The 24,274-nt window shown below is 46.4% G+C and overlaps 1 protein-coding gene across 4 annotated transcripts in view; it reads right to left on the reverse strand.

Annotated features, from left to right (window-relative positions):
• CIT (citron rho-interacting serine/threonine kinase) overlaps positions 1-24,274 on the reverse strand; it is a 163,936-nt gene that overhangs the window by 75,323 nt on the left and 64,339 nt on the right. For all 4 annotated transcript variants that reach the window (XM_019649084.1, XM_019649082.1, XM_019649081.1 and 1 more), the window contains 4 exons: positions 21,257-21,440; positions 4,474-4,579; positions 3,411-3,554; positions 2,011-2,130 (listed from right to left, as the gene is read on the reverse strand). In XM_019649084.1, the coding sequence (XP_019504629.1) occupies positions 2,011-2,130; positions 3,411-3,554; positions 4,474-4,579; positions 21,257-21,440 (554 nt within the window). The remainder of the gene's footprint in view (positions 1-2,010; positions 2,131-3,410; positions 3,555-4,473; positions 4,580-21,256; positions 21,441-24,274) is intronic.

Here is a 24,274-nt window from a genome sequence, read left to right on the forward strand (position 1 = left end):
AGCTAAAACCGAGAAGTTTTCTACACGCCCCCCCCATTCCCTACCCCCCCCCACCCCCGGCCAAATGGAACTTTTAGCAGTCATTAAATCTAAAACTCCACATGCATGCCAACTGTGATATGAATCATAAAAGACATTTCTTTGAACTCAACCACCTTTCAAAATGTCCTAATAATTCTGTTTCTATGGAATGCGTGGACACCAGCTGCTCCCTCTGGTGGCCAAACACAGCTTTCATTTCCCCGGGGTGTCACCAAACGCAAATTTCCAAACATATTGAGCTAATGGGAGAAAAAGAAGCCCACCTCTTGAAACTTTTAGGATAAAAAAACTAGGTTGATGAAAGGAGCAGTGAGTCAACTGTCAAAAGCAGATGTTTCAAACTGTACAACGCGTGGGCTTCAAAATCTCTAAGATTAGCCTTGTTGTCCAGGAACCTGAGAACCAGATTGCTACATTTCCTCTGTATATTTACTTTTAACATTTTTATCAAGCGAGAGGATGTTAGCCAATCATTTTCTAAATATTCGGGTGGTAAATAGATTATGCCAACGAAACTCCCCAAAACAATTCATTCTTTCTTTAAAAACAGTTAACGGATCAAATTATTTGCAAGAGTTTCTTGTGTTACATTTGGCACCACCCAGATGGCTAAGTTTCTGCCACCCGGAGACAAAAATGTTCATTTCCATCACTGTTTACATTAGATTTTCTGAAGTGAATGAGAGTTGCCTGGCAGCTGATCATTCAGCTCTCCAATTGCTCACTGTCATTTCTTCATTAAAGCTTCTATTTACAGTTCCTTCAAAGGAGAGAAAAATCCATGCTAAAAAAGAAACAATGCAGTAAAATAAAAATGAACATTCGAGAACGAAAACCCTTTTAGAAAAGGGGGTGGGGAGAGTGGGCTTTTTAAAGATCTCGATGCTGTTTTCTGAACATACAGGGGATGGCTTTCTGCACTCGGATGGGCCGTGTTAAAACTTACTCGGCCTAAATGGCTCAAACTCTTCTAGAATATTTCTTTATTGTTAAGTAAAACTATGAACCATACTAGCTTCTCTCAAAAATCTGAAGTGTGTTGGGGCGGCCAATTAGCTCAGTTGGTTAGAGCGCAGTGCTCATAACAAACACCAAGGTTGCAGGTTCGATCCCCACATGGGCCACTGAGATGCGCCCTCCACAACTAGACTGAAACAACTACTCGACTTGGAGCCAGGGCAGCCGGTTAGCTCAGTTGATTAGAGCACAGATTCATGGCACTGGGGTTGCCGGTTCGATCCCCACAACTAAACTGAAACAACTAAGTACTTGACTTAGAGCTGATGGGTCCTGGAAAAATACACTGTTCCCCAATTAAAAAAAAAAAAGTGAAGTGTGTCTGAAAAAGCTATAAAATATTTAAGTCGTTTTAATGGTCTAAAGCAGAGGTTGGCAAACTTCTCCTGTGAAAGGCTAGCTAGTGGGCAGTTTTAGCTTTGCAGGCCATACGGTCTTTGTCACAGCTACTCACCTCTGCCAAGTGTAGCATGAAGCAGCTATGGACAAGACATAAATGAAGGAGCATGGCTGGGTTCCAATAAAACTTTATTTATGGACACTGAAGTTTGACTTCCACGTAATTTTCACATGTCATGAAATGTTGTTGTTCTTTTGATTTTTCCCCTCCCCCAACCGTTTAAGAATGCAATAGCCATTCTTACCTTGTGGCCACAGGAAACAGGTGGCGGGCCAGGTTCACCCCATAAGGCCAGGGTTTGCCCACCCTGGCTCAAAACCTACGCCTTTAATTGAAAAGAGTTGCCATGATGGGGGCGCAGATTTCCAAGGAACTACAACGAGCACGCTACAGTTTATATAAATCATGAAGAATCTAAAGTTTCCGAGTGACCTACCTACATACCTCTCTCTCTCTCCCCACCCTCCTTGCTCTTTCCCCGTCTCTGCCTCTCAAACACACCTGAATGAGAGGTCCGAGTTGCCGCCCTGCTCCTGGGCAGGCAGTCATACCTGTTCTTTGATTTCTTGGAGCTTCCGGCTTTGCTCTCTGATATCATGGAGAAGCTGCAGCGCTTTGTCATCCTCCTGGGACACCTCCATCCGTGCTTGCTCCAAACTTCGCTTTAAGCTCTGCGGAAAGCAAAAATTTTAATAGGGATGCCCGGTGGATCCTGCTCTGTGTGAAAAGATTCATTAAGGGAGCTGCAAGCTGCTTCACAGACACCAAGACGGTTTCGAGTGACGGACCCAAGTTGACTACTTCCGGTTGGTTGCCGATTCCAGTTTTCATCCTGTAAAACCCCTGGGTTCAAGAAACATCATCTCAACCTTGTGACCTTGACCTTCTGGATCCAGCCTGGAGCTATATCACCCTGTCTCCTACCATCATCTACCTGTCCTAGCGGATACTTACTTGTATGGTTAGAACTAAAAAACTAATAAAATCCCTTTTTAACCACCATTGGGATGGCTACAAAGTCTTTTCGGCAGTATCACTTATTCAAGGACTCTCAAGCATATAGCTCTCTTTCAAAGTAGCAATGACTTCATTCTCTGCCCAGTTGTCATTTAAGAGTCCAAGCACTCTATTTCCATCTCCTGGCTTACGTCTCCTGGACACATTTCTTTCATCCATAAGGTTCCCTCAATGCTTCAGTGGCACTGAAATATAGATCTGAAATACAGAGCTGAATAACTTCACCCACCACTGAAAGGCAGCCAAATCTGGAATGGAAACATAGCAGTTATTCTTAATTAGCCACGTCCTATAGATTTCCTCTCTCTTGTGAAAAAAAAGAAAAAAATAAAAATTTGAAAAATGTGTGATTCAACTTCGTAAGACTGTTTAATTGGGCACATTAAAAAAACACCTGAATGAAAATTTTAACGAGACAATGGAGAAGACAGTCTACTCTTGTGAAAGAAAGAAAAAAAAAAGCCACATGGTAAATAATGACAGAGGGTCTGGGTTTTATTTAAAGGCTGAGCTTTCTTCTGGCTACGTTGGTTGTAGGCAATGGAAAATTGATCTCAGGCAGGTTACAAATACATTTTCTTGTACTGATTTGCGAGTTTGGTTCCCGAGGCTGATCGCGTCAGACATGGCGTAGACCAGAGAGGTTGGGATGGGAGATGTTAGAACCCTTTGTGACTTGCTGTTAACGACTACGCCCATCTCCAAGTTCTGCGGCCTACCTGTACTTTCTAGGGTCCAGTCTCATTTCTCTGGGACCTCTCACCTGGCCTCACACTACTCTGTAAATCACAGAAGCTCTTGCTTTTGTACTCTCCCTTCCTCTACTCTCTGCCATTGGCTGTGATGTGCCTCATGAAGCTGTCATGAAACAGGATGAGACACACACAACAGGAAGTGCCACCTCCAAGGGAAGGGGGCTTTGGGGAAGGCTCACACTGCATTCTGTGATGTAGGTAGCAAGGTCCTGCTCCAGGAGGGATCTCTGAGTCTCAGAGGCCTTCAGCTCCACCTCCTTCTGACTAAGCACAGCCTCCACCTCTGACACTCTCCGATGTAACCGGGTCATTTCCTGTTCCATCTGAAATAAACACATCGACAGGTTAAAAAGGCCCATGGAGGTGCGCTGGGAGCAATCAAATCTCAAGTAGCCTCCGAAACCACCTGGTGGTCCGGGCTGGCACTATTTCGCCAAAGGTTGGGATGTAAATACCATGGTTTCTTCGCCTGGGATCGCACAGTTCTTCGTAAGGATTGTCACCAATGCTAAGTCACTCCTCTCTTTCAAGTCTCGGTTCACACTTGATCACTTCTCTAACCCAGTGAGCAAGGAAGCCACAATCATCATTTTTCACCTGTTTGCTTTTTTGGTTGGGTTGGGTTTTTGCAGACGTCACTTTAATTTTATCCCAAATCCATCTTGATCCCCCCCATCTCCTTGCAAAGATCTAGAGGACAAATCCAGGACAGGGCAAGGAGATATGTATTCGTCTGCACTCTTAGAGGAGTCCCGGGCAAGTAGTGACTTTTATGAGCTTCCAGAAAGCTGCCCCTGGGCGGGAACAGTGAGGGTTAAGAGACGTAGAGCATAATCAACACCGTGGCCGCAGTTACATAAGCAGGAGTTTTAAGACTAGGAAGAGAGACTTCGCATCACTCAAAGCAGATGGGATGCATCTCGGCCACAGGTGAGGACCCACGCCACCTGCCGGAAGAAGCAGACATCTGGCTGGGTCATGCTGAGGAACCGGGCCGGGCCGTGTTAAATCCAGGGCCTCCTCTGGTTAAGATTTAAAGGATTGACAGCAACGTCAAGGCCCGAATTCATCTCCCTCTGAGCTGCTGGAGGCGTGACTTCAGCGAGGGAGGGAGCACCTCGCTCGCTCGCTCTGTATGGATCAGGTGGCTCAGTGCCAGCAGCGGCCCCGGGCGGCTCCCTTGGCATATATTGACGGGAGGATCCTGGAGCAAGGAGAGAGGCCGGCTGCGGAAATAAATACCTTGTGACACTTGTCCTGGGAGTCTTGCAGCTCTTTGCTTTTGATGAGAAGTTTCTTTTCCATGGAGCTTGTCTTGGCAGGGGAGTCCAGGCCCGACACAACAGACCTAGGTAGAAGAAAACCAATGTCAAGGTGGCCAGTAGGTGGGCCTGAAAAGCTGCATTCAGAAACTGCGGCACAGACGAGGGACCTTCCAGGGTTCTGTGGCCGTTGGCTGAGCTTCTAATGACATCAGGGCCACGAGGCAGGGAGGTGGAAGGAAGCAAGAGCCCTGCACGCAAGAGGACCTGGGTGTAAATTCCGTCACCACTGACCTGAGGCAATGATTCAGTTTCTGTATCTACGAGGTGGAATGATCATAAAAGGACCTACCACAGAGGAGCATTACACACAGCATCCTGCCTACATGGCCTCATTCACTCACTCAGCAGGTATGTGCACCTACTGTGTTCCAGAAACTGTCCCAGGTCCTGGAACGGCAGTAAACAAGACATCAAGGTCCCTGCCCTCCTGGTACTGACATTCCACAGAGGGCAGAAAGAAGGCATCAGGCAGACACACAAATGAAAAGGTTACAGATGATGATAACTTCGGTCAAAGAAGGAAACAGGGTGATCTGATGATACAGGAAATGGGTCGCGGGTCTGCTTTAAGCAAGGGTAATCAGGGAGGGCTTCTCCGAGGGGGTGGCATTTGAGCTGGGAAGGAAAACATACTCTAGGAAGGAGGGATACTAGATGCCACAGTCCTGAAGCAGGACAAGGCTAACACAGAGAGTAGCCAATAAATATGGTTAGTTACCATAGGGATCAAATTATGGTTTAGTCCATCCCCAAGCTAGCCAGTTGGTTCTGTTTTGTTTTATAAAAACTGCTAAGGCTTATTATGGTGGGCCAAATAATGTCCCTCCCCCAAGACGTCCACATCCTGATGTTACCTGGCATGGCAAAAGAGACTCTGCTGATGTCCTGAAGTTAAGGATTTTGAGATGGTGGTGCGGGAGGGAGGGGCGGATTACCCTGGATTATCTGGGTAGGTCCGATGTAATCACAAGGGTCCTTGTAAAACGGAAGCAGAAGAGGGAAGGAGATGTGATGACAGAATTAGGATGAGAGAGAGAGACAGAGACAGAGAGACGGGAAGACGTTACACTGCTGGTTTTGCAGGTGGAGGAAGGGGTCACAAGCCAAGGAATTTGGGCGGCCTCTGGAAACTGGAAAAGGCAAGGAGACTGATTGTCTTCGCGGTTCCAGCGAGTGCAGCCTTGTTGGCGCCGTGATTTCGGCCCAGGAGAACCCATCTCTGACTTCTGACCTCCAGAACACTAAGATAATAAAATTGTGTGGTTTTAAGCCACTACATTTGTGGTCATTTGTTACAACAGCCGTAGAAAACTCATACACTTAGGAAGCACTGACAACATGCCTGGTTCTGTTCTAACTCTAGACATCTTTTAAGTCTTTATTCCCCATAACAACTCTATGAGGCAGATGCAATTTATTATCTTCACTCTATAGATGAGGAGATTGAGACCCAGTGAGGTTAAGTAGCCTGCCAGTTACTAAATGGTTTCTGTTGGTCTCAAAAGAGAACTGGGGTAGGGAGACTGATTTGATGCACCTGATAGAAACCTCAGGAAAATATCACAAAAAGAATGCAGCGTGACCTCGTTAAGAGTGGGCTAGAAGAATGCGCTCTCCACTCACACACACACAGACAAAACTTACCCACACACGTGTATGTAATTCACACGCTCTACCTCATCTCGAGAAGCAATTAATTGTGGGTGGGGATGACAGTTCTCATCCAGGGCAGCTGCCCCTAGTGGTTGGCTCCCCGGCCACAGACACTGGGATGGGTGAAGGGCAGGGCTGGAGCAACGGCCGCCAGAGGTTCTTACGCAGGGAGGGACATGTGGCAGAGCCCACCGCTGCCCCACAGGCCTATCTTTGTTGCCTTGGTAACAGGGTTGCAGGAGCTGGTTGTCAATGAGCATACACATCTTACCAGCAGGTGAAAGGTCTGCTTTCTGCTGCCCAAACCACGTCCCTGCCTAAAAGAGATCAGTGCCCTGCAGCACTGACCAAGGACACCTCTGACTCCACAGCTCCCAGCCCAGTGCCAAGGCTGGCGTGGTGATGCTGGCTCACTGTACCCCCGTGACAGCTCCCTGCACGCACACCACAGGGCAGCCAAGTGAGTTGACACCCAGAGTCAGGCTGCTCTGTCCAAAACCTGACGTGGCCACTCCTAGCTCTATGACCTCTCTGAGCTTCGGTTTCCTCATCTGTGAAATGGGGATAATCTCAACCTACTTCAAAGAGTTCTTGCACGGTTCCTGGCACATTGCGAGGGTTCAGTAAATACCAACCTATTACTCTTACCACTGTCCTTTTTATCATCACTGCCCATGCAATGTCATAAATAACACATGCCTCCCAGGCCTAAAACAGTTGCTTGAAATAGTCAAACTCAGGGGGCTAAATTCCCTCTGTGCTATTATTCATGTTAAAACAAATGTTGATTATTCATAGAAATGGGCAACGGAGACTGAAATCCAGAAATAAATCCTTTTTAAAATCTAACTATTGGCCAGAAATTTTAGCCAATTTCTACACCTCTCACTAGCCTGTTTTCTACCTAAATGCAGACACACACACACACACACACACACACACACACACACAAGCACTTTTCTTTTCTTTTTAATCTGAGATGAAGTGGGTTGCTTGGCATGACCTTTGCTATTTCCTTTCTTCCTAACTTCACTCTGGGGGGCGAGCTAGAGAAGAAGACCCAAACCACCCAAGGAGGAAGGGATGATCTGATCCATAGATGGGCTCCCTGGTCCTTTACAAATCAAGAGTCACCCGTGTGTCACTAAGTCACATGCATTGACATAAGTCAGAGGTGACAATACAGGCCACAGCTCTTTGTGCCCAAGCACAAAACTGGTAACCTTTAGAAGAACAGTTATGTGGATGCGTGATCATGGGGTGGGAAGTGGCTCCCCAAACCTGAAGACACATGGAGGGCAGGCTCCAGCGGTGTTTGATGTTTAAAGTGTGCTGCTGCGGGTACAAAGCTGATTGCTTACTCACCCCCCCCACCCCACCCCCCAAAAAAAGCTTCTAGGTCACTCATTAATGGGGCCCAGAATAGAGGGGATGTGCAGCCCACCCACTGGCACTTGTGGGAGACAATGCGACAGCCCTCCTCGTCACCCAAAGGTCCAACTCCCGCACTCTGCTATTTTGAAGCTTGACAAATGTTCACTGTTTAGAAGTTCTAAGTACGGCAATTAAGAGCTCTTCAAAATAAAGGTGCTAAGGAAATCTTTTTTTTTTTTCAAAGAAATAAAAAAAAATCACATCTAAAAAAAGCTATAGTAAGAATTCTGTGACTAAACCCGGCTTATAGCAACAATCTCATAAACAAAATAATGGGATTGGAGCATAAGGCTGGAGGATAGAGGGGGAAAGGTCATCACAGCTCTCTGGCTCCACTTTCCGGCATGTTATAATCACCTGAAGAGCTTTTAAAAAATACTGATGTCGGACAATGAAAACACTCCATGTGATACTGTCATGATGGATACATGTTGTTATATAACTGTCCAAACCCATAGAATGGACAACGCCAAAAGTGATTCCCCTAATGTAAACTATGGACTTTGGGTGACAATGATGTGTCCGTGTAGGTCCATCCATTGTAACAAATGTCCCACTCTGGTGGGAACGTTGATGGTGGGGAGCAGCGGGTAGATGGGAAATCTCTGTACCTTCCTCTCAATTCTGCTGTGAACCCAAAACTGCTCTAAAAAAAAATAATAATAATAATAATAATAATGCCTTAAAAAAACAATGTCCAGGACCCAACCAGACCAATTAAATCAGAGATAGACAGACTGGCAGCACCACTTTTATGAAGCTCCCAGGTGATTCCAATGTACAGACAGACAAGAGTGGGAACCACGTTGCTAATTAGAAGAAAGTGCATGCGATTTAGGGTCTAAGCATTTAAAACTCATAGTATGAGTGTCCCCAGCATTTGATGCTAGGTGGCATTCTGGCCATGCCGTTTGGAACTGGTTGGTGCCTGTTGGTCATTCTTTGAGTGGGAACACAATTTTGAAATTAATCATGGTGCACTATGAATTTCAAGACAATGTTTCAGACAATGATTAAAGACTATTCTTACCCCCGAATTTTAATAAGTCAACTAAAATAAACCATTTCCATGAATTTCTACAAAAGAAATACACTAGAGACAGTTAACATGGCTCAACTTAGCCTATTTGTATTCTATTTACTTTTCACGTAGACAATGAGGCTAATTCAATCTCTAGCACCAATGATAAGCTCTCAATATGTATTTCTTGAATGAACAGATCCCCCAATAGATATTCTAAAATATTATCACAGATTATTTTTTTCTAGGATTTCATTAGCCATCCTTCTGACTTTCAAAGCAACAACAAATTATTACAGACAATTGCATTCTTCTAGAATTGACCATAATGTATATCATAGGCTGGAACGTTTCATCCAAAGCTGGCCTCAGAGCCATCAGACTATGAGGACCCTGTCCTCTTCAAGTAGCAACTCTGAAACGCACCATTTCATCAAAAGTAATATTATTTCAAGAGCTGATGCTAGTGTTGCTTTAAGGAAAGTTTGCAAAAAGCCCTGTAACTGACTGGAACTCAAAAGTTAGGGGTGATGGGCACAGAAGTGCTATTAGAGTGAAACGATCTTATCACAAAGTTCTGTTGACCCCGGGATGGGACAGAGGCTGCCTGCTAAATAAAGAGTCTGCCAAGAATTTCCCTTTGTTCTCAAAATTCTCAAACTTCAACAAATATTTTTTGGCCACTTTCTATAAGTAACTGTGTATATGACAAAAAGAAACAAAGAAAGAGAGAGAGAGAGAGAGAGAGAGGAAGAAAAAGAAAGAAAGAGAGAGGAGGGTGGGGAGGGGGGAAACATATACATATGCATACATGAATATAAAAGCCCTGTGATCCCATGAGAGGTACCTGTAAACCAGTGGTTCTCAACCAGGGACCATTCTGTCGCCCAGGGGACATTTGGCAGTGTCTGCAGACTTTTTGGATTCTCCTGACTGGGGGTGGGAATGTTATTCACATCTAGTGGGTAGAGGCCAGAGATGCTGCTCAACATCCTACAATCCCCAGAACAACCTCCCACAAGAATTCTCCAGCCCAAAATGTCACCTGTGCAAGGTTGAGAAACCCTGCTGTGGAGGCTATACCATTAAGGAAAGCCACAAGTCCTGTCCACAAGGAAGTAGCAATGCAGGGGAGAGAATTAATGCCACTACCTTTATCATCGATAATAATGCACATTTCCTGAGCACTTGCTATATGCCAGGCACTGTGCTTGGTGCTCATTGAATCTCCCCAACAATCCTATGAGGTGGGTATTATTAGTAACCCACGGCACTGATACTCAGGCATAGCTTACCCTATGACCTCTACATTTTCCTACATTATGATGATTGGGGTGTGGGGTGGGAGGGCGGGCAGTAGAGCTGGGGGTTCAAAGTTGAACTCTGCAACCCAACAGTCGTGGGTTCAAATCCCAACTCTGCTACGGCTTGGCTGATGGACTTGGACAAACCCAAGAAAAGCACTGGAGAGGCTCAAAGGAGCGAGGTCACGGAAGAAAGGGAAACGGAGCACTGGAGGGAAGGAAAATTCTATCCACGCCTGGCTGCATGCCATGCTGGGAGGGCAACTCTATGCCTGAGCCCAGGACAGCTGGGTACCAAAGAACATCCACAGGCCAGGTCAGTCCACAGCCAGCCCCAGGAACAACTCAACCCACACACAAAGAACAAGTCTTCCTCCATCGCTTGGCGGCTCAGGGGTGGTAATTAAATAGGAAACAGTACAGATTTTTGAGGCCCGGGCTGGTTCATGCACCAGGCTGGATGAGATGCAGTACAATAAGGATGCTAATAAAAGAACATGCCGCCTGCCCACACATTGCTTGCCTACTCCTCCTGGCCACATCTCTGATACACAGCCAGTTATCCCCATGGAGAGAAAAGGCACTTCTGAGCAGCGGGTGTATGCAGCCACCCACCCACACACAGCAGTGCTGTCTCTTCAAGCACGAAGCCAAGTTTGGGTTTTCCTTTTTTTTTTTTTTTTCCAGCTTCTATTTTCTAGAAAAATTTACTCTGAAATCAACATCTCTTCCTGATATACACATCTGCTTGTGTATGGATAGAGGTATTGGTGTATGGCACAGAGGGACGGTTGGTCTTCATTGTTTCTGCTGCAGCGGAAAGAACGTGTGTGTGTGGTTTTTTTAAAATGTTAGATGTGACCTAAAAATTGCTTTCCATGTAACTTCAACATTTTCGCAAAAAATGATAAAATGCAGTTTTCCCAATGTCTATAAATAATCCACATAACTCCAAAAACACCCTTAATAAAGCTATTAACAGGATGCTTCCTATCAAGAGTACACAATCTGTACTTCCATCCAAAAAGCAAGTATATGTGTTGAGTGCTCTAATCACTAACTATAATCATTAAGATCATGCTTAAGCATCAAGCCGTCCATTTATTCCCATAGGAAGAGGGCCCCAAAGTTGCAGAAGAGCCACCAATTCACAGATCACACACATTGCAAATCACAGATATTCTCGAGATAGCCAAGAATGGATACTTGAGGCTAAAACGAGGGAATCAAAATTAGCTTAGCAGAGGGCCCTACCTTAATTGTGGCCAACAGCACTAAAAATACATGCCACTGCAAGATGTAGCCTGGTGCAAAAAATAAAAACCTCATCAGCACTCTGTTCCAAAAATATACTGGCTTTTAAGATGGAGCATTCTGAAATTTATGAACTAACTTTATAAACCCATTTTAAAACACACAGTGGTATCTCCATCATGAACACTTGAAAATATCAAAAACACTGCTCTCCTAAAGAGTTTTAGAGCCTAGCCAGTTTTGGGGTATTCCCTCCCCCCGCCCCCCGGCACGCCCCCACAGCCGCCCCCGCACACACACACCACTTACTCATACATACATACACGCTGACACACACACACACATAACCAGCAGTGGACGCCAGTTGAATTAAAGCATTTGCTTTGGAATGATTACTATGCCATTCAAGAATCATTTATTAAAAACCATGTTCATATTATAAAAGCATAGCATCTCACGTGATCTCTAAAAAAGTCACCACCTCTGAGCCCGTGTCTAACTTTGCAGATTAATTTCACTGACACACCTCCACTTCTTGCCTGAATGGCTGCGGTAACTCATCTGACTTCCCTGAATCGAACCCTTGTCGCCCTACTATCCACCACACAACATCAGAGGGACGCTTTGTAAAATGAGAACCAGAGATTTCCATGTCCCTGCTCAAAATCCTGCAGAGCCTTCCTGCTCAATGCAATTACAGAGGCCGCTCGACTTCCAATGAGGTTACGTCCCGATAAACCCATTGTAAGTTGAAAATATCAAAGGTCAAAAATGCATTTTGTACGCCTAACCTGCTGAATGTCACAGCCTAGCCTAGCCTACCTTACACGTGCTCATAATACAAATATCTAAAAATCACTGGCCACACAGAGTATCTCATGACCGCATGGCCAACCGGGAGCTGCCGCCGCCCATCAGCACAAGGTAGGGCTGTGGGCCCTACCTGCACTGTGGCCAATGAAGCCTGGGAAAAGGTAAAAATTCAGAATTCGAAGGACGGTTTCTACTGAGTGCATATTGCTTTCGCACCATTGTAAAGTCAAAAACTCTTAAGTCAAACCACTGTAAGTCAGGGACCATCTGTAGAGCCAAATTCAAACCTAAAGTCCCTGCCTACCTCACTTGGACCATGTTCCCCAGGCATCTCGAAGCTCCAGCCACTTCAACCCACAGGCTCCAGCCACCTGTGGACACCCCCAGGCTAGTCCTGGCCTCAAGGACTAACGTGGTCATCCCCCATCTAGCTCTGATTTCTTCAGAGCCCTAACCACTATCGGAAATTTTCTTATTTATGAGCTTATTTATCCTCTGTCTCCCCCCAACAGAATGGTAGCTTCTTGAGGGCAGGGACACGATCTGTCTTGTTCATAGTTATGCCACAAGCCCTAGAACAATGTATTTGGTGAGTGAGTGAGTGAATGAATGGTGTGCCAAGAACTTCTGTGCCCCAGGCAGACTCAGTTCACAGGTCACAGTGGGAGAAAAAAACCAAAATAAGCAGTGTGTTGAACTGACACTAGCATGAGAAACCTTTCTGGCCCTTGCCCAGGAGACGCCCAGCATTGATTCTGGGACAGCAATGTCACAATCATACACTCTTCTATCCAGAGGATACTCCAGCACTCGAGGGTGAGTGGGAGTGGGTGACAGCTAGGCTGGGCACGGCGGACTTCCTCCTTCCCCAGCGTGGAGTTCCAGAGCCCACTGGAACTGGATCCTTCAAACATGTTTTATGGAAAGTGCAGGTTTAACTGATGCATCACAGACTCCATCCATTCAGAGGGAAAAATTGGATGGAGATTTTAGGACATCTGTCAGGCACCCTACATGGAGTCTGATTCTCTCAATAGGCAAAACCCAGCAAGATGTCTTTATAAAGCGGAAGCAGGAGAGAAAAGAGAGTCAAAAGCACCCTTAGGCCATCCTTACCCCTAAATAACAATAACAAATATGAAATGAATATCACTCTGCCCCAGGTGCTAACACTGCATGCGCTACTTGTCCCCACAACAAACCTAGCCAACAGGCACTATAATAACCCCCATTTATATGTAAGGGAATTGCAGCTAGATGCCTTGTTCACACAGTGAGGGGTGGAGCCTCGATTTGAGCCCATGTGTATCTATTCCAAAGCCTGGATTTTGAATGAGTGTGCTATAGAGTTCGTCCCCCAAAATAATGCTCATACACGCTTTAAAGTTAAAAGCTGGAAGAAAGTTGGCCGTTCCTCTGCCATGTGCAAGGTGCTTGAACTTAAGTAACCTGAGCGTTTGATCATCAGTTTCCTTATCTGCAAAACAATGGGTCGCTGCTGGAATTAAATGAGAATGCTTGCCGAGCACTTAGACTAGCACCTGGTATGGGGTGAATTCTCAGTAGAGTCAGCTCTTTCACCTTGATTAGGTGACTCTGTAGATCCTGCATAATCTAGCGAAGTCACAACTGTTACAGGCCGGGTAGAGCAGTGGTCCTGAAGGCAGACAGCTATGGGTCTAAGACTTAGGTCTCTTACTACCTACAAAACCTCAGAAAAATAACTTACGCTGCTGAGCCTCAGTGCCCTCATCTATAAAATGGGGTTAATACCAGCTATCTCATAGAGTAACGGTGAGATGGTGGGGACTTCATGAGACAAGGCACAGAAGGCACTCAGCATAGCTCTGGGCACACAGGAAGTACTCAATGGATGACAGCTTCCATTAGCAGCTGTATAAACTGTACAGAAGGAAATGGTATTATCCCTGGCCACTTAGGTCTAATTCAATTTGACAAATGTTCACTGAAGACCTGCCAGGGGCAAGAAACATGGTCCCTGTCTGTCCTCGATGAGCGTTGAGCAGCTTGGCCACAGGGGACAAGAAGGAGGTACCACTGAAAGGCAAGCTGGGGTCTTGGCATACCAGACTTGAATACCAAGTTCAGGAGTGGCAATTAATTCTGTGCACACTGTGATGCTATTAAAGCTCTGAGCAGGAGAATGACATCATCCAACCTGTGCTTTGGAAGAATTCCACCTTCTGTGGAGAATGGACTAGAGCCAGGAAAACTGGAGGCAGAGGAATCAGCTAGGAGGCTACTGCAATAGTCCAAGCAAAAGTCAATGAGGGGTGGCGGTATGGACAGAAACATGGGCACAGATGCAAGTGTCATCCTAGAGGCACAACTTAAAGACTTGGCAACTGATGGGATGGCAGGGGGAGGTGGGAAAGAGTTTAAGATGACTCAGTTTTCTTGCCTAGAAGGGTAGGGAAAGTGGTAGTTTCTTAAAAGAAATGAGGACGCCAAAACCAGCACCTAGTGGCTTGCTAAGTGAGCGAGTTGAGTCTGTCTGTGGTGGGAGAGGACAGAGGACAGAGATGGTGAGAAACTGAGAGAACAGTGTGGCGATGATGAACACGGGGCACGCTGAGGGGCAGGCCATGGGGAAGTGAGAGTTAAAGTCAAGGGACTAAATGAAGACCGCCAAGAACAGGCATGAAGGAGAACCGAGGAGGGAACTCGAGGGAATGGTGTGTACATTTCAAGAGCCTGGGACAGACGAGCATAGCCGCTAAAGAGTGAGAATGGCAGTCAGAGGGTCAGGGAGGGAAACCAAGTTTCCAGAAGAAAGTAGAAAGTTTCAAGACCAATGCGGCCATTAATGGTACCCCGCGGCAAGGCGGAAGTCACTGGATTTGGTGGTTGGGTGGACTCACCAGTTCCTGAGAGCATAATTCCCATAGAGCTGGAGAGGCTGAGAAGGGGGCGCTGCGCATAGGCTGCTTTTGCTGGGAGTTGGTCAGAGAAAGGAAGGTGAGTGAGGTCAGGGAGACGAAAGAGAAGTCCAACAGAGAGAACTGAGAGAAATCCACTTAGGCAAAGGAAGAGCTGCCAAACTGGCGCACAGCTTGGGAACATATAGCACCATTTAGTCAATTACTGTCTTCTTAGGGGATCCGAGGCAACCATGCAAATTAGCATGTGTAGGCCAGCAGAAACCGCGCTTGACAGATCTTTGGGAGCCTAATCTTTGGGATTGGGCTAGGATGGTTTGGATTAGATTTCCTGAAGGTATCTTTAAAACGAATGAGAAGGCGGCAGGATGGTCCTGCCAGGCCTGCCAGGCAAGCACGCACAGTCTAAATCGAGCGCAGAATAAGGCAAGTAGAACAAGATGTACTCGACTCAGAGAAAGAAGAAACAAGGATCAAGAGGAGAACCCAGCACAGCACACAGTGGAATGTTAGACACCTGGTCCGGACGTTGGCGGGATGGAAACAGCACCTGAGGGCAGTGACCATGGCAGGAGCTGGTTACGGTTTTTTAACCTATTTGGGAAGTACACCTTCGTGTACCAGAGCATATTCTGCCACTGTTGCTGACTGTGTTTTTCAAAATCCAAACACAGATGAGGCTCCTTGCAGGAGGGACCTGGCGGTAGTACACACACTCACCAACAGCCTTGTCCTGGGCGTGGAAAGGAAAGCAGTTTTTAAGAGAAGAAGCCCCCCCTCTCCACCCTCCCCAAGTATTTTAGTAAAAAGGAGGTAGGACTGATTAGAGAGTGCAGGCTGCCTGCCACTGGAAGAAGCCATCCCAGGATAGATGACAGGGGGCAGCTGGAAGTACAAAATGTAGATTTGAACAGACACGGATCATAGCGTCATCAACAAATGGAGAGCTGCAGCCATAAAGATGATATGGCTCAATTCACCAAATGCGTATTGAGCAACTTGTTCATGATCAGCCTGAAGATATGGTGAAGAGCTAAGTCAACGCAGTTCCCTGTCTTAGCCAAATTAAGAACTCTTAGGGAGAGATTATGTGTGTGTGTGTGTGCGTGCGCACACACACACACACACACACACACACACACACACACACACACATACACACACCAGGTAAGGGTCTCAAAAAAAGAAGAGGACAGGGCCGGCCGAGTGGCTAAGTTGGTTAAGAACTCGCTCAAGAGTGAGAGCTCTGAGCAACAGTGGTTTGATTCCCAACCTGAGCTGAGCTGCTGCTGAGCTGCCAACAGGTGGCAGGATGGCTCAGGTAAAAAAAAAAAAAAAAAAAAAGAGGAAGAAATTAGAAAAATCCAAGAACTACACAGTCCATCTACTCAATAAATTCGTGGAGACCGCCTGTGGGTTCTCATCCCACCCTGCCCCAACCCCACTACTCATCATTGCCCCCACAAGGGGCCTCTACTTCTGACAAGCAGGTGACCCTGGGGACCTCACACAAATTTCCTGATTTCTCCTGTCTGTGGCATTTATACTTGGCAGCAAGGCACAGTGGACAAGAGACTCCACAGTCATGCAGCGTGGCCAGGTTCAAATCCTGACTGAGCCGCTTGGAGCGCATGGCCTTGGGCAAGTTGCTTCATCTCTCCATGCCTCAGGCTCCTCGCATGTAAAATGGGAATAATGATGGTACCCTTCCTTACGGGCTGCTGTGCAGTTAAAATGAGTTCATCTGTGGAAAGTGCTTGGAACAGCACCTGGTACAGAGCTGCTGCCCTATAAGGATGAGCCGTTGTTATCACTCTGCCTGCCTGAACTTCTCTCTGCATTCCTCCCCACTCATCCAAAGCACTTTTAAAACGCCAAGCCCAATATGTTACCTTCCATCAGTGTGCCTATAAGCTCAGTTCCAACACACCTATGGAATGAGGGTCTACCGGGTCCAGTGCTCCAGGAAACGCACGATGAATAAGACCCAGCCCTGCCCTAGTGATCACGGCCGAACAGGGAAAATGGACACACATTCCAACGAAGACCATCGCTGTAATTTGGCAAGACTTGTGCAATGGTCTTCCCCATCGAGTGTCGCTGCATTGGATTTTGCCTAACTCGCCTGAAATCTCCGAAAACAGTTAGATATCCAGTACGTACTGTGATATTCTGCAGCAAAGAAAGGTGTTTGTTGGGTGGTCCCTGAATTGTTTCACACTTATATGCTTTGACTTGTTCAACTTGATGGAAAGCAACCCAGTCTGGGCCTGGACCTTCTAATTCTATCCCCCAGTCCACTCCACACCAACCACCACCTTCTACCTACAGGTATTTGGCAACTGCATATTAATTTGTGGTCGGTCAGGATGTTTAATCTTCTCTAGCAGAAAATCCCCAGGACCTGCGAAGCTGGGATTTCTGGTCTGGCATGACTTTGGACTACTTAATTACTGCTGAGTTCCTTTCCTATCTTCTTGGCATAAATAGAAGGACACTATGCATCCATAAAACAGTGTGTTAGTAATAACAAAAATAATAAAAGTGAACATTTACTCAGACCTTTCCACGGGCCAGGTAGTAGACCAAGTACTGTACATATTTCATATAATCCTCCCAACACCCTTATAGGAGGTGTCATTTTTAACCCACTTTGTGGAAACTGACAGGCAAAGAGGCCCTAGCAGAGCAAGAAAAAGCCACCAAACACTGGTTCTCTGACAATCCGGGAAGGCAGTGGTGGCAGTCATCTTTCATCCCCCCGCCATGTTTGGAGGGCTGGCTCCCAAAATGAAATTTTCAAATCCACCCAGAAGGACAGGGAAAAGCCCTGAGCCAACAGGAAAAGCAAGTCCCCTTCCTAAAAGCAGCCTATTCAGACACCGCCATCCCCAAGATTCCAGTCTCATCGAGACCCCATTGCTCCTCTACGATTTCCAACTTCTCCAAAAGCGTAAAACCAGCATGTGTAAACCTAACACACACTATGAAACCAACTGGCTTTTTCCTCTGAGAGTTTATACCAAAGGTTTGCAGAAATGCACTGTTTCAGCAAGAGCTTAAATAAATAAGGCAGTCCCTCAGGTCTAGGAGGAAGAAGACGGAGCCTACAGAAAGGCACCCCATGTTGACAGGGGAGGGAAGACAGCTGGGATCCATTTTATTTTTAAACCTTTAACACACTGATTTCTGTAACTACCCTACTATTGGGAAATCCAAGCAAATAAAGGCTCACAGGAGCTTCCAAGCATTCAGAGCTTGGGGATTTGGTTTGGGTTATTGCTGGTGAAAAAGAAAAACATGCACCAGACACTCACCCACTTTCGAGCACCAACTTTGCCGTAATCCCACCCTAAAGACAACCATAACTAGTTCTGTAGACTCTCTCCTATTCCCTCCAACTCAAGCTGTAAGAAACTTCCACTAAAATCTCAGACATAGAATGCTGAGATCAAGATTCTCGTTAAACCTTAAAATAATGATATATACTCAATGGCTGGTTTAGAAATAGTCTCGGGTCCCCCCACCCCCCAAAAAAAAGGATCCTAAAAAGTGACAAATGATCGCAACAATTAAAATCATTCTCACTGCCAGAATCTCCATGAAAATTCCTCATTCATTCATCTCCACCTCTGAACATTTCATTCAATTCGTTGATAACAGATCTGGGGTCAATTTACCCAGCGCAGTAGAGCAGCACCTGCAATTTCCTCAGTGGTGTGAAGAGTGAGTAACAGCACAAGTAATCAATGTGTATAAATAAAAACCTGTGATGCTGAACGCAGGGAGGGAGAGAAGGAGAAACTCAGGAAGAAAGGCCAGGTCTCCTGGTGGCAACGGTGGTACCCCTAGAAAATGCCTCTCCCTCCCACCTCCAAATGAATTTTGTAACTACATGTCAACAAAACTGCAGGGGATTCTAAGTAATTCCATCCCTGCATCTCTTTTATTGAATTTCTAAGTAATGATAACCTGACCTAAGTCCAGGGTCACTTACATCCAACAGGTGGAGTGCATTTCTAAAATGATGCTGTAGGCTTTGCCTGTAGAGGCTGCCTGTGGTAGAAGAGCCAAATCCGATGGCCAGATCACGTTATAAGACATAAGACGAAAGGAAGTCTTTTTGCTTCCAACCCCAAATTGCCATGGAAAAGGCATTCAAGTTCCCCCAAAGACAGGGGCTACAATTCCATCTTCCAGATAAGAAATCCACCATTTGGTTTGCAGGGACTTTGTTTTATTTTATGAGAATCTGATTAAGCATTCTGTTGGGGCATGAACAGAAGCTCATTTTATGCTCCAGAGATGTATTTTGAACTACCAAAGGTGAAATAGTGTGTCTTCAAATACGGTGAGCAATATAAACACAATCCGTGGAAAAGGCTCACAAGTAAATTAAATCAACAAATATTTATCGAGTGCCTGGGCCTTAGCACTGAGATGCCCTGTCAGTGGGCTCCCTGAACGGAGCTTTCGGGGAGAAGCAGAAAGATGCAATTACGGTCTTCCTGAAAAAATAAGCAATTAATCACACACTGCTTCGGATTAACTGCTGTGTCTAAGATTCCCCCCCAAATCATTCTGCCTTTGCCCCTGAAATCTAATTCCCAAACAGTCCTCTCTGGTTTTTCAGATCAGTGATTAGCCCCCTAAGCAAGCATTCGTTCTGACCCGGCCAGCCCACTACTAACCAGAACTAGAACTCCCCACACACCTCCTTCCAGTCTGATTTGTGACCTTCAGAGTGCTGTGTGTGTGTCAAGGTTAAGCTGCCCACGAACCACGCATCCTTTAATACCGGGCCTCCACTTCTGCCCTGCTCTTCGACGCCAGTGCAAAACCTTGCAACCTTGCTGGGCCATTTCAAATCCATCTGACAGCACATTCAACAGCTAGTTAGCTTTCTGCCTCTCCTCCCATCTTCCAGATTGCTTTGGGGTTGCAGAGCAAATTAGTGAGAAAGGCACAGCCGACACTACCAAAATCTAGCCCCCAATGTTAAAACACAGCCCCCAGGCAGGGAGGAAAGAACCACCTCAGCATCTCTCAGCATGAAAAGCTCTCTCAGATTCAACCACAGCCCTCAACCCTATTTCATGTCCAGTGCCCAATTCCCCACGATCGCCTGAAATCTTTTCAGGAACATTACCGTCAAAATAGCACCCAAGGGGAGACACCATCCAAGAACCAACATGACACGTCTTCAAATTGATATCTAAGCTACAAGCACAACAAATCGGGAATGAATGCTACCAAGGAGAAAATAAAATTCTGCTCTTCTCCTAAGTGGGCAGCAACTAAATACCCAACATTAACCAAAGAGCCTCCAAGTGAGGGAGCTGGGCTTCAGGGGAAAAAACACAGCCCGTCCAAGACCTGAGGGGGGAACTCGCGCCTCTGAACGCAGAATGTCATCGGATCATCAGAACGAAGCAAGACACTGAGCTCCTACATTCATAGAGGCTACTGCATTTTAGAGAAATTCCAGGAGGCTGGAAGGCAGGACCCTCCAGCCCCAAGTGCCGTGCTGATGCATTTCTCATTAGCTTTTTCGAGAACAGAGAAAGACCTATCAGGTCAAGAGGGTTACAGTGATATTTCTCCTTCCATTTTCTAGTCTCCTGGTTTGTTTTGGTTTTTTTCCCCTGTGCAGCCCAGTTTCTGGGAATCAATGACTCGGCGACATCACACTCCCTCCCGGTGGCTCATGGTAACGGGGCTTTCTCTGGCCGCCAGTGCTCTCTACCAGCTCAGAGGCTCAGCGGCCAGAGCCCTGATCTTGCAGCAGACTTCGAGTGGAGGGAGCCGGGCACCATCTCTCTGTTGGAGCTCTGGTACAGCCACTTGCAGCTCAGCTAAATCTATCAGGAAACCTTGAGACATGGTTTGCAGGATTCTTCCAGTACAGCCAAGATAGCAACCTCCACCCACCCACCTGAGAGAGACGGATGCATAGGTGGATAAATAGATGGACAGCTCCTCTTAACCCTGCACATTTCTCCTTCCAGCGAGGATCTGTACCGCTAGATCTCTCCCCCTATCTCCTCCCCTCTAAAGAAGAGCAAAGACGAAAAAACTAACCCAAAGTACCCAATTGACAATTATGCTGCTGCAGACAGGAAGAGGTGCCTCAAACACGGCCAAATGAGAAGATGAACCGTCTGCCCCACCAAAGCCCAAACAGGTAAACTGCTTTCCAAAGGAAGGCTGATGAACAGCTTCCCTCCACCACACCCCCACCCCCACCCCCACCCGACCACCTTTGGGCTCTGTACACCTTGCATCAAGGCAGGTCCCTTAAAAAGTCGAATTCTCACTTACTCAGATCTACCAAGAATCCCCAGTGCCTTGCTATACGAAAACCCCACAAACGGCAGTTCTTCGCCGGAGAAACCTGAGGGGTTCAGCTGGCACGGAGAGGATGAAACCCACGAATTCTTCTCTGGTTCATCAAAATTGGAGGTGTCATCATCAGACTTGAGGGTGGGAACGAAGGGGGGAGGAGCTGGTTAAAGAAAAACAAGAAGGAGAGGGGGAGAGAAAAATTCAGGCGGCTTCAACACTGTTGCGGAGAAAACCATCCTACTCCTTCAGCGTTTGCAATGGCACTGCAGCGCCTGCTTTCAATCTCGCTCACACAGGCAGCCCCAGCCTCGGCTCTTACAGCAACAAGAGATTAACCCCTTCTCTGCCAACATGGCCACCCACCGGCAGACAGGCTGCCTTCCGCGCCGGGATAAACTGAAGGATAAACTCAAACAGGTCAGTTGGCGGAACACAAGCACTTAGGGAACTCATTTGGGCAAGCCACTCGTTCCTGATATTTCCAGAAAGCTTCCACAGAGCATCAGCCGGCTGGTGCCAGCGTGCCAGATGACCTAAGCCTATTTATTTCCTCTTCCAGACAGGGCTAAATTATTAACATTTAGCACTCATCGTTGCAATGAGATGGAATTTCTACACCTTGTGGATTAACGGGAACGAAAGGAAGGGGCCGGAAAGAGGATTTGGAGGGTATGTAACAACAGTTCATGTTAGGATAGCACTGCAGTCGAGCTCATTCATATCCGGATGAGTCTACTCAGAGCTCTTATTAACCACTTTTTTTTTTTTTAGTTCATTATCCCTCCTCCCCAGCGCAAGCATGCCCCCTGAATCCAACCGCAGTTTAATCAGCATAATGAAACACCAGCCGAATAAAGTTCTTCCCCATGATGTACAGCTCCCCTGCGCGCTGCTGGTGTGAATCTGCGTCCTACCTCGTTAAGGCATGACTCCTGGGTAGGGGGGCATCTTACATCTTCTTCACTTCCTGCAGACCTACTAAACTTGCTCAGTCAGGGAGGTAGACACTCATCCATCAGTCATGAGCAGGCTGCCCATTGTGGTGGGCTCCCGGGGGTGTCGCCGGCCAGAAGCGTTACCATGGCTGCGGGCTGAAGCGTCTGTAGCAGCCCAGCCGAGCCAGCGAGGTGGCTAGCTGGGCATCACATCCCCCGCAGTGCAGGCTTCATGCTCCCCACTCCGTGAGTGCGTGCTCTGGCTGTAACCCCACCTGGCCGCCTGCGTGACAGGGGCCAATGCTGAGCTGAGTGGCAGAGCAGCATGAGTCACTGCCGAAGCTCGCTAGAGCGCCCCCTAGGACAGTTGTCACAACCCTTCTCGGTCCGGACTTGTTTAACTCCTTGTTTTCTGGACAAAGCTGTGTGTCAGGTCTGAGCAGCAGTCTTGTCCTCTGCTTCCACTTGTAAGAAACTGCCTGTTTCCAAAGTTCCCCAATGACAAGAAGATCTGAAGCAGCGTTCAGAAGTGAAAGGAGCCGTGAAGGGATGTGGAGGGAGGAAGTACAAACGAGTATTCTCAGAGCTTCAGGTGCATTGAGATGAGGTCGGAGATGGAAAATGTGAAACGTGCACTGCTAGAAAATTATTTAACACCTCCAAGATGTCAAGAAGAGAATTTAAACCCTCCCTGTTAGTATTGGAATCTACTTGCTTAATACTTCAAAATTGAACTGATGGAAAGAAAAATTACATTGAATGCTTCAGCCTACATCCCATTTGTACTTCCATCAACACAGCCTCAAATCCAATCTAATTTCAATTACCCAATACCTTTTCGTAAGCAAGAAAAAAATTTTAATGGAAATTACCTTTTTTAAGGGTCACAAAGAAGTTTTCCATCCCAAAATAAGGAAAATCTGATAAAGACTGAGGAAATATACGATGAGAGATTTGCAGATGATCATAATATGGGAGCATTGTAGTTAATGGCACATACTTTGGAATCTGACTGAGTGGGTTCAAATCCCAGCTCCACCATTTACCAGCTCTGTGACGTTGGGAAAGTCACTTAACCTCTCTGAGCCTGTTTCAATATAGAAATAACTTCTTCAAGGGGCTGTTGGAAGGTTTAAGTAAAAAAGTCTACATAGAGTGTTTAGCACCATTTAAGAATGTGCACATACAGTAAACACTCCATAAAGATTACATGCTATTACTATTATTGCTCATGTGAGATATATATTTATGGCAGATCCTGCGATTATTGAAGTCTAGCGAGAGAACAGCAGAATCTACACAGAATATTCTTTTTTCTTGCACAAAACACAGACACACTCATATGAATGTTTGTGTTACTCATACTGTACTATTTAATTCCTAACTTAAGTTTAATTCTCTTTCTACTATATACCAATCCATCATTAGGAGACTAGAATAGAATTTCATTTCTGAGTGAGGAGTGTGATTAATATAAGGGGTAGGAGCCACCCTCTGTGAAATAATTATGATTTAGAAATTCCATATTATAAAATAAGATTCCTCTTTAAAACTCCATCATGCTCAAAGCTATAGCCCATGTGGGCAAGATTAGAAAAGAGCCAGATAATCTTCAATAAAAGGAAAGAGAAGTCAACATGAAATACACTGGCTGGTAACAGCTGAGATATTCACAGGACAGGTTAAAAGCTAAGGATGTAAACCTCCAGGCAGGTAGTCAGTTGAGTACAACAGGAAACGCCAAAAAGAATGGCTTCAGGCCGGCCGAGTGTCTCAGTTGGTTAAGAATTAGCTTAAGAGTGTGAACTCTGAGCAACAGGGCCACGGTTCGATTCCCACATGGGCCAGTGACACTGCACCTGAGCTGAGCTGCCGCTGAACTGCCAACAGGTGGCAGGATGGCTCAGCTGGTGAGAGCGCGTGCTCCTAACAACAAGACTGCCTGTTCGATGGTGGGCTATGCCCACCCGCAACTACGATTGTAACACAGCACCTTGAGCTTAGAGGCCACGAGCTGCCAACGGGCAGCCAGAAGGCGACTGGCGCCCTCCACAACTAA

Source organism: Hipposideros armiger, unplaced genomic scaffold, assembly GCF_001890085.2.
Source record: "Hipposideros armiger isolate ML-2016 unplaced genomic scaffold, ASM189008v1 scaffold_129, whole genome shotgun sequence".
NCBI lineage: Eukaryota > Metazoa > Chordata > Mammalia > Chiroptera > Hipposideridae > Hipposideros > Hipposideros armiger.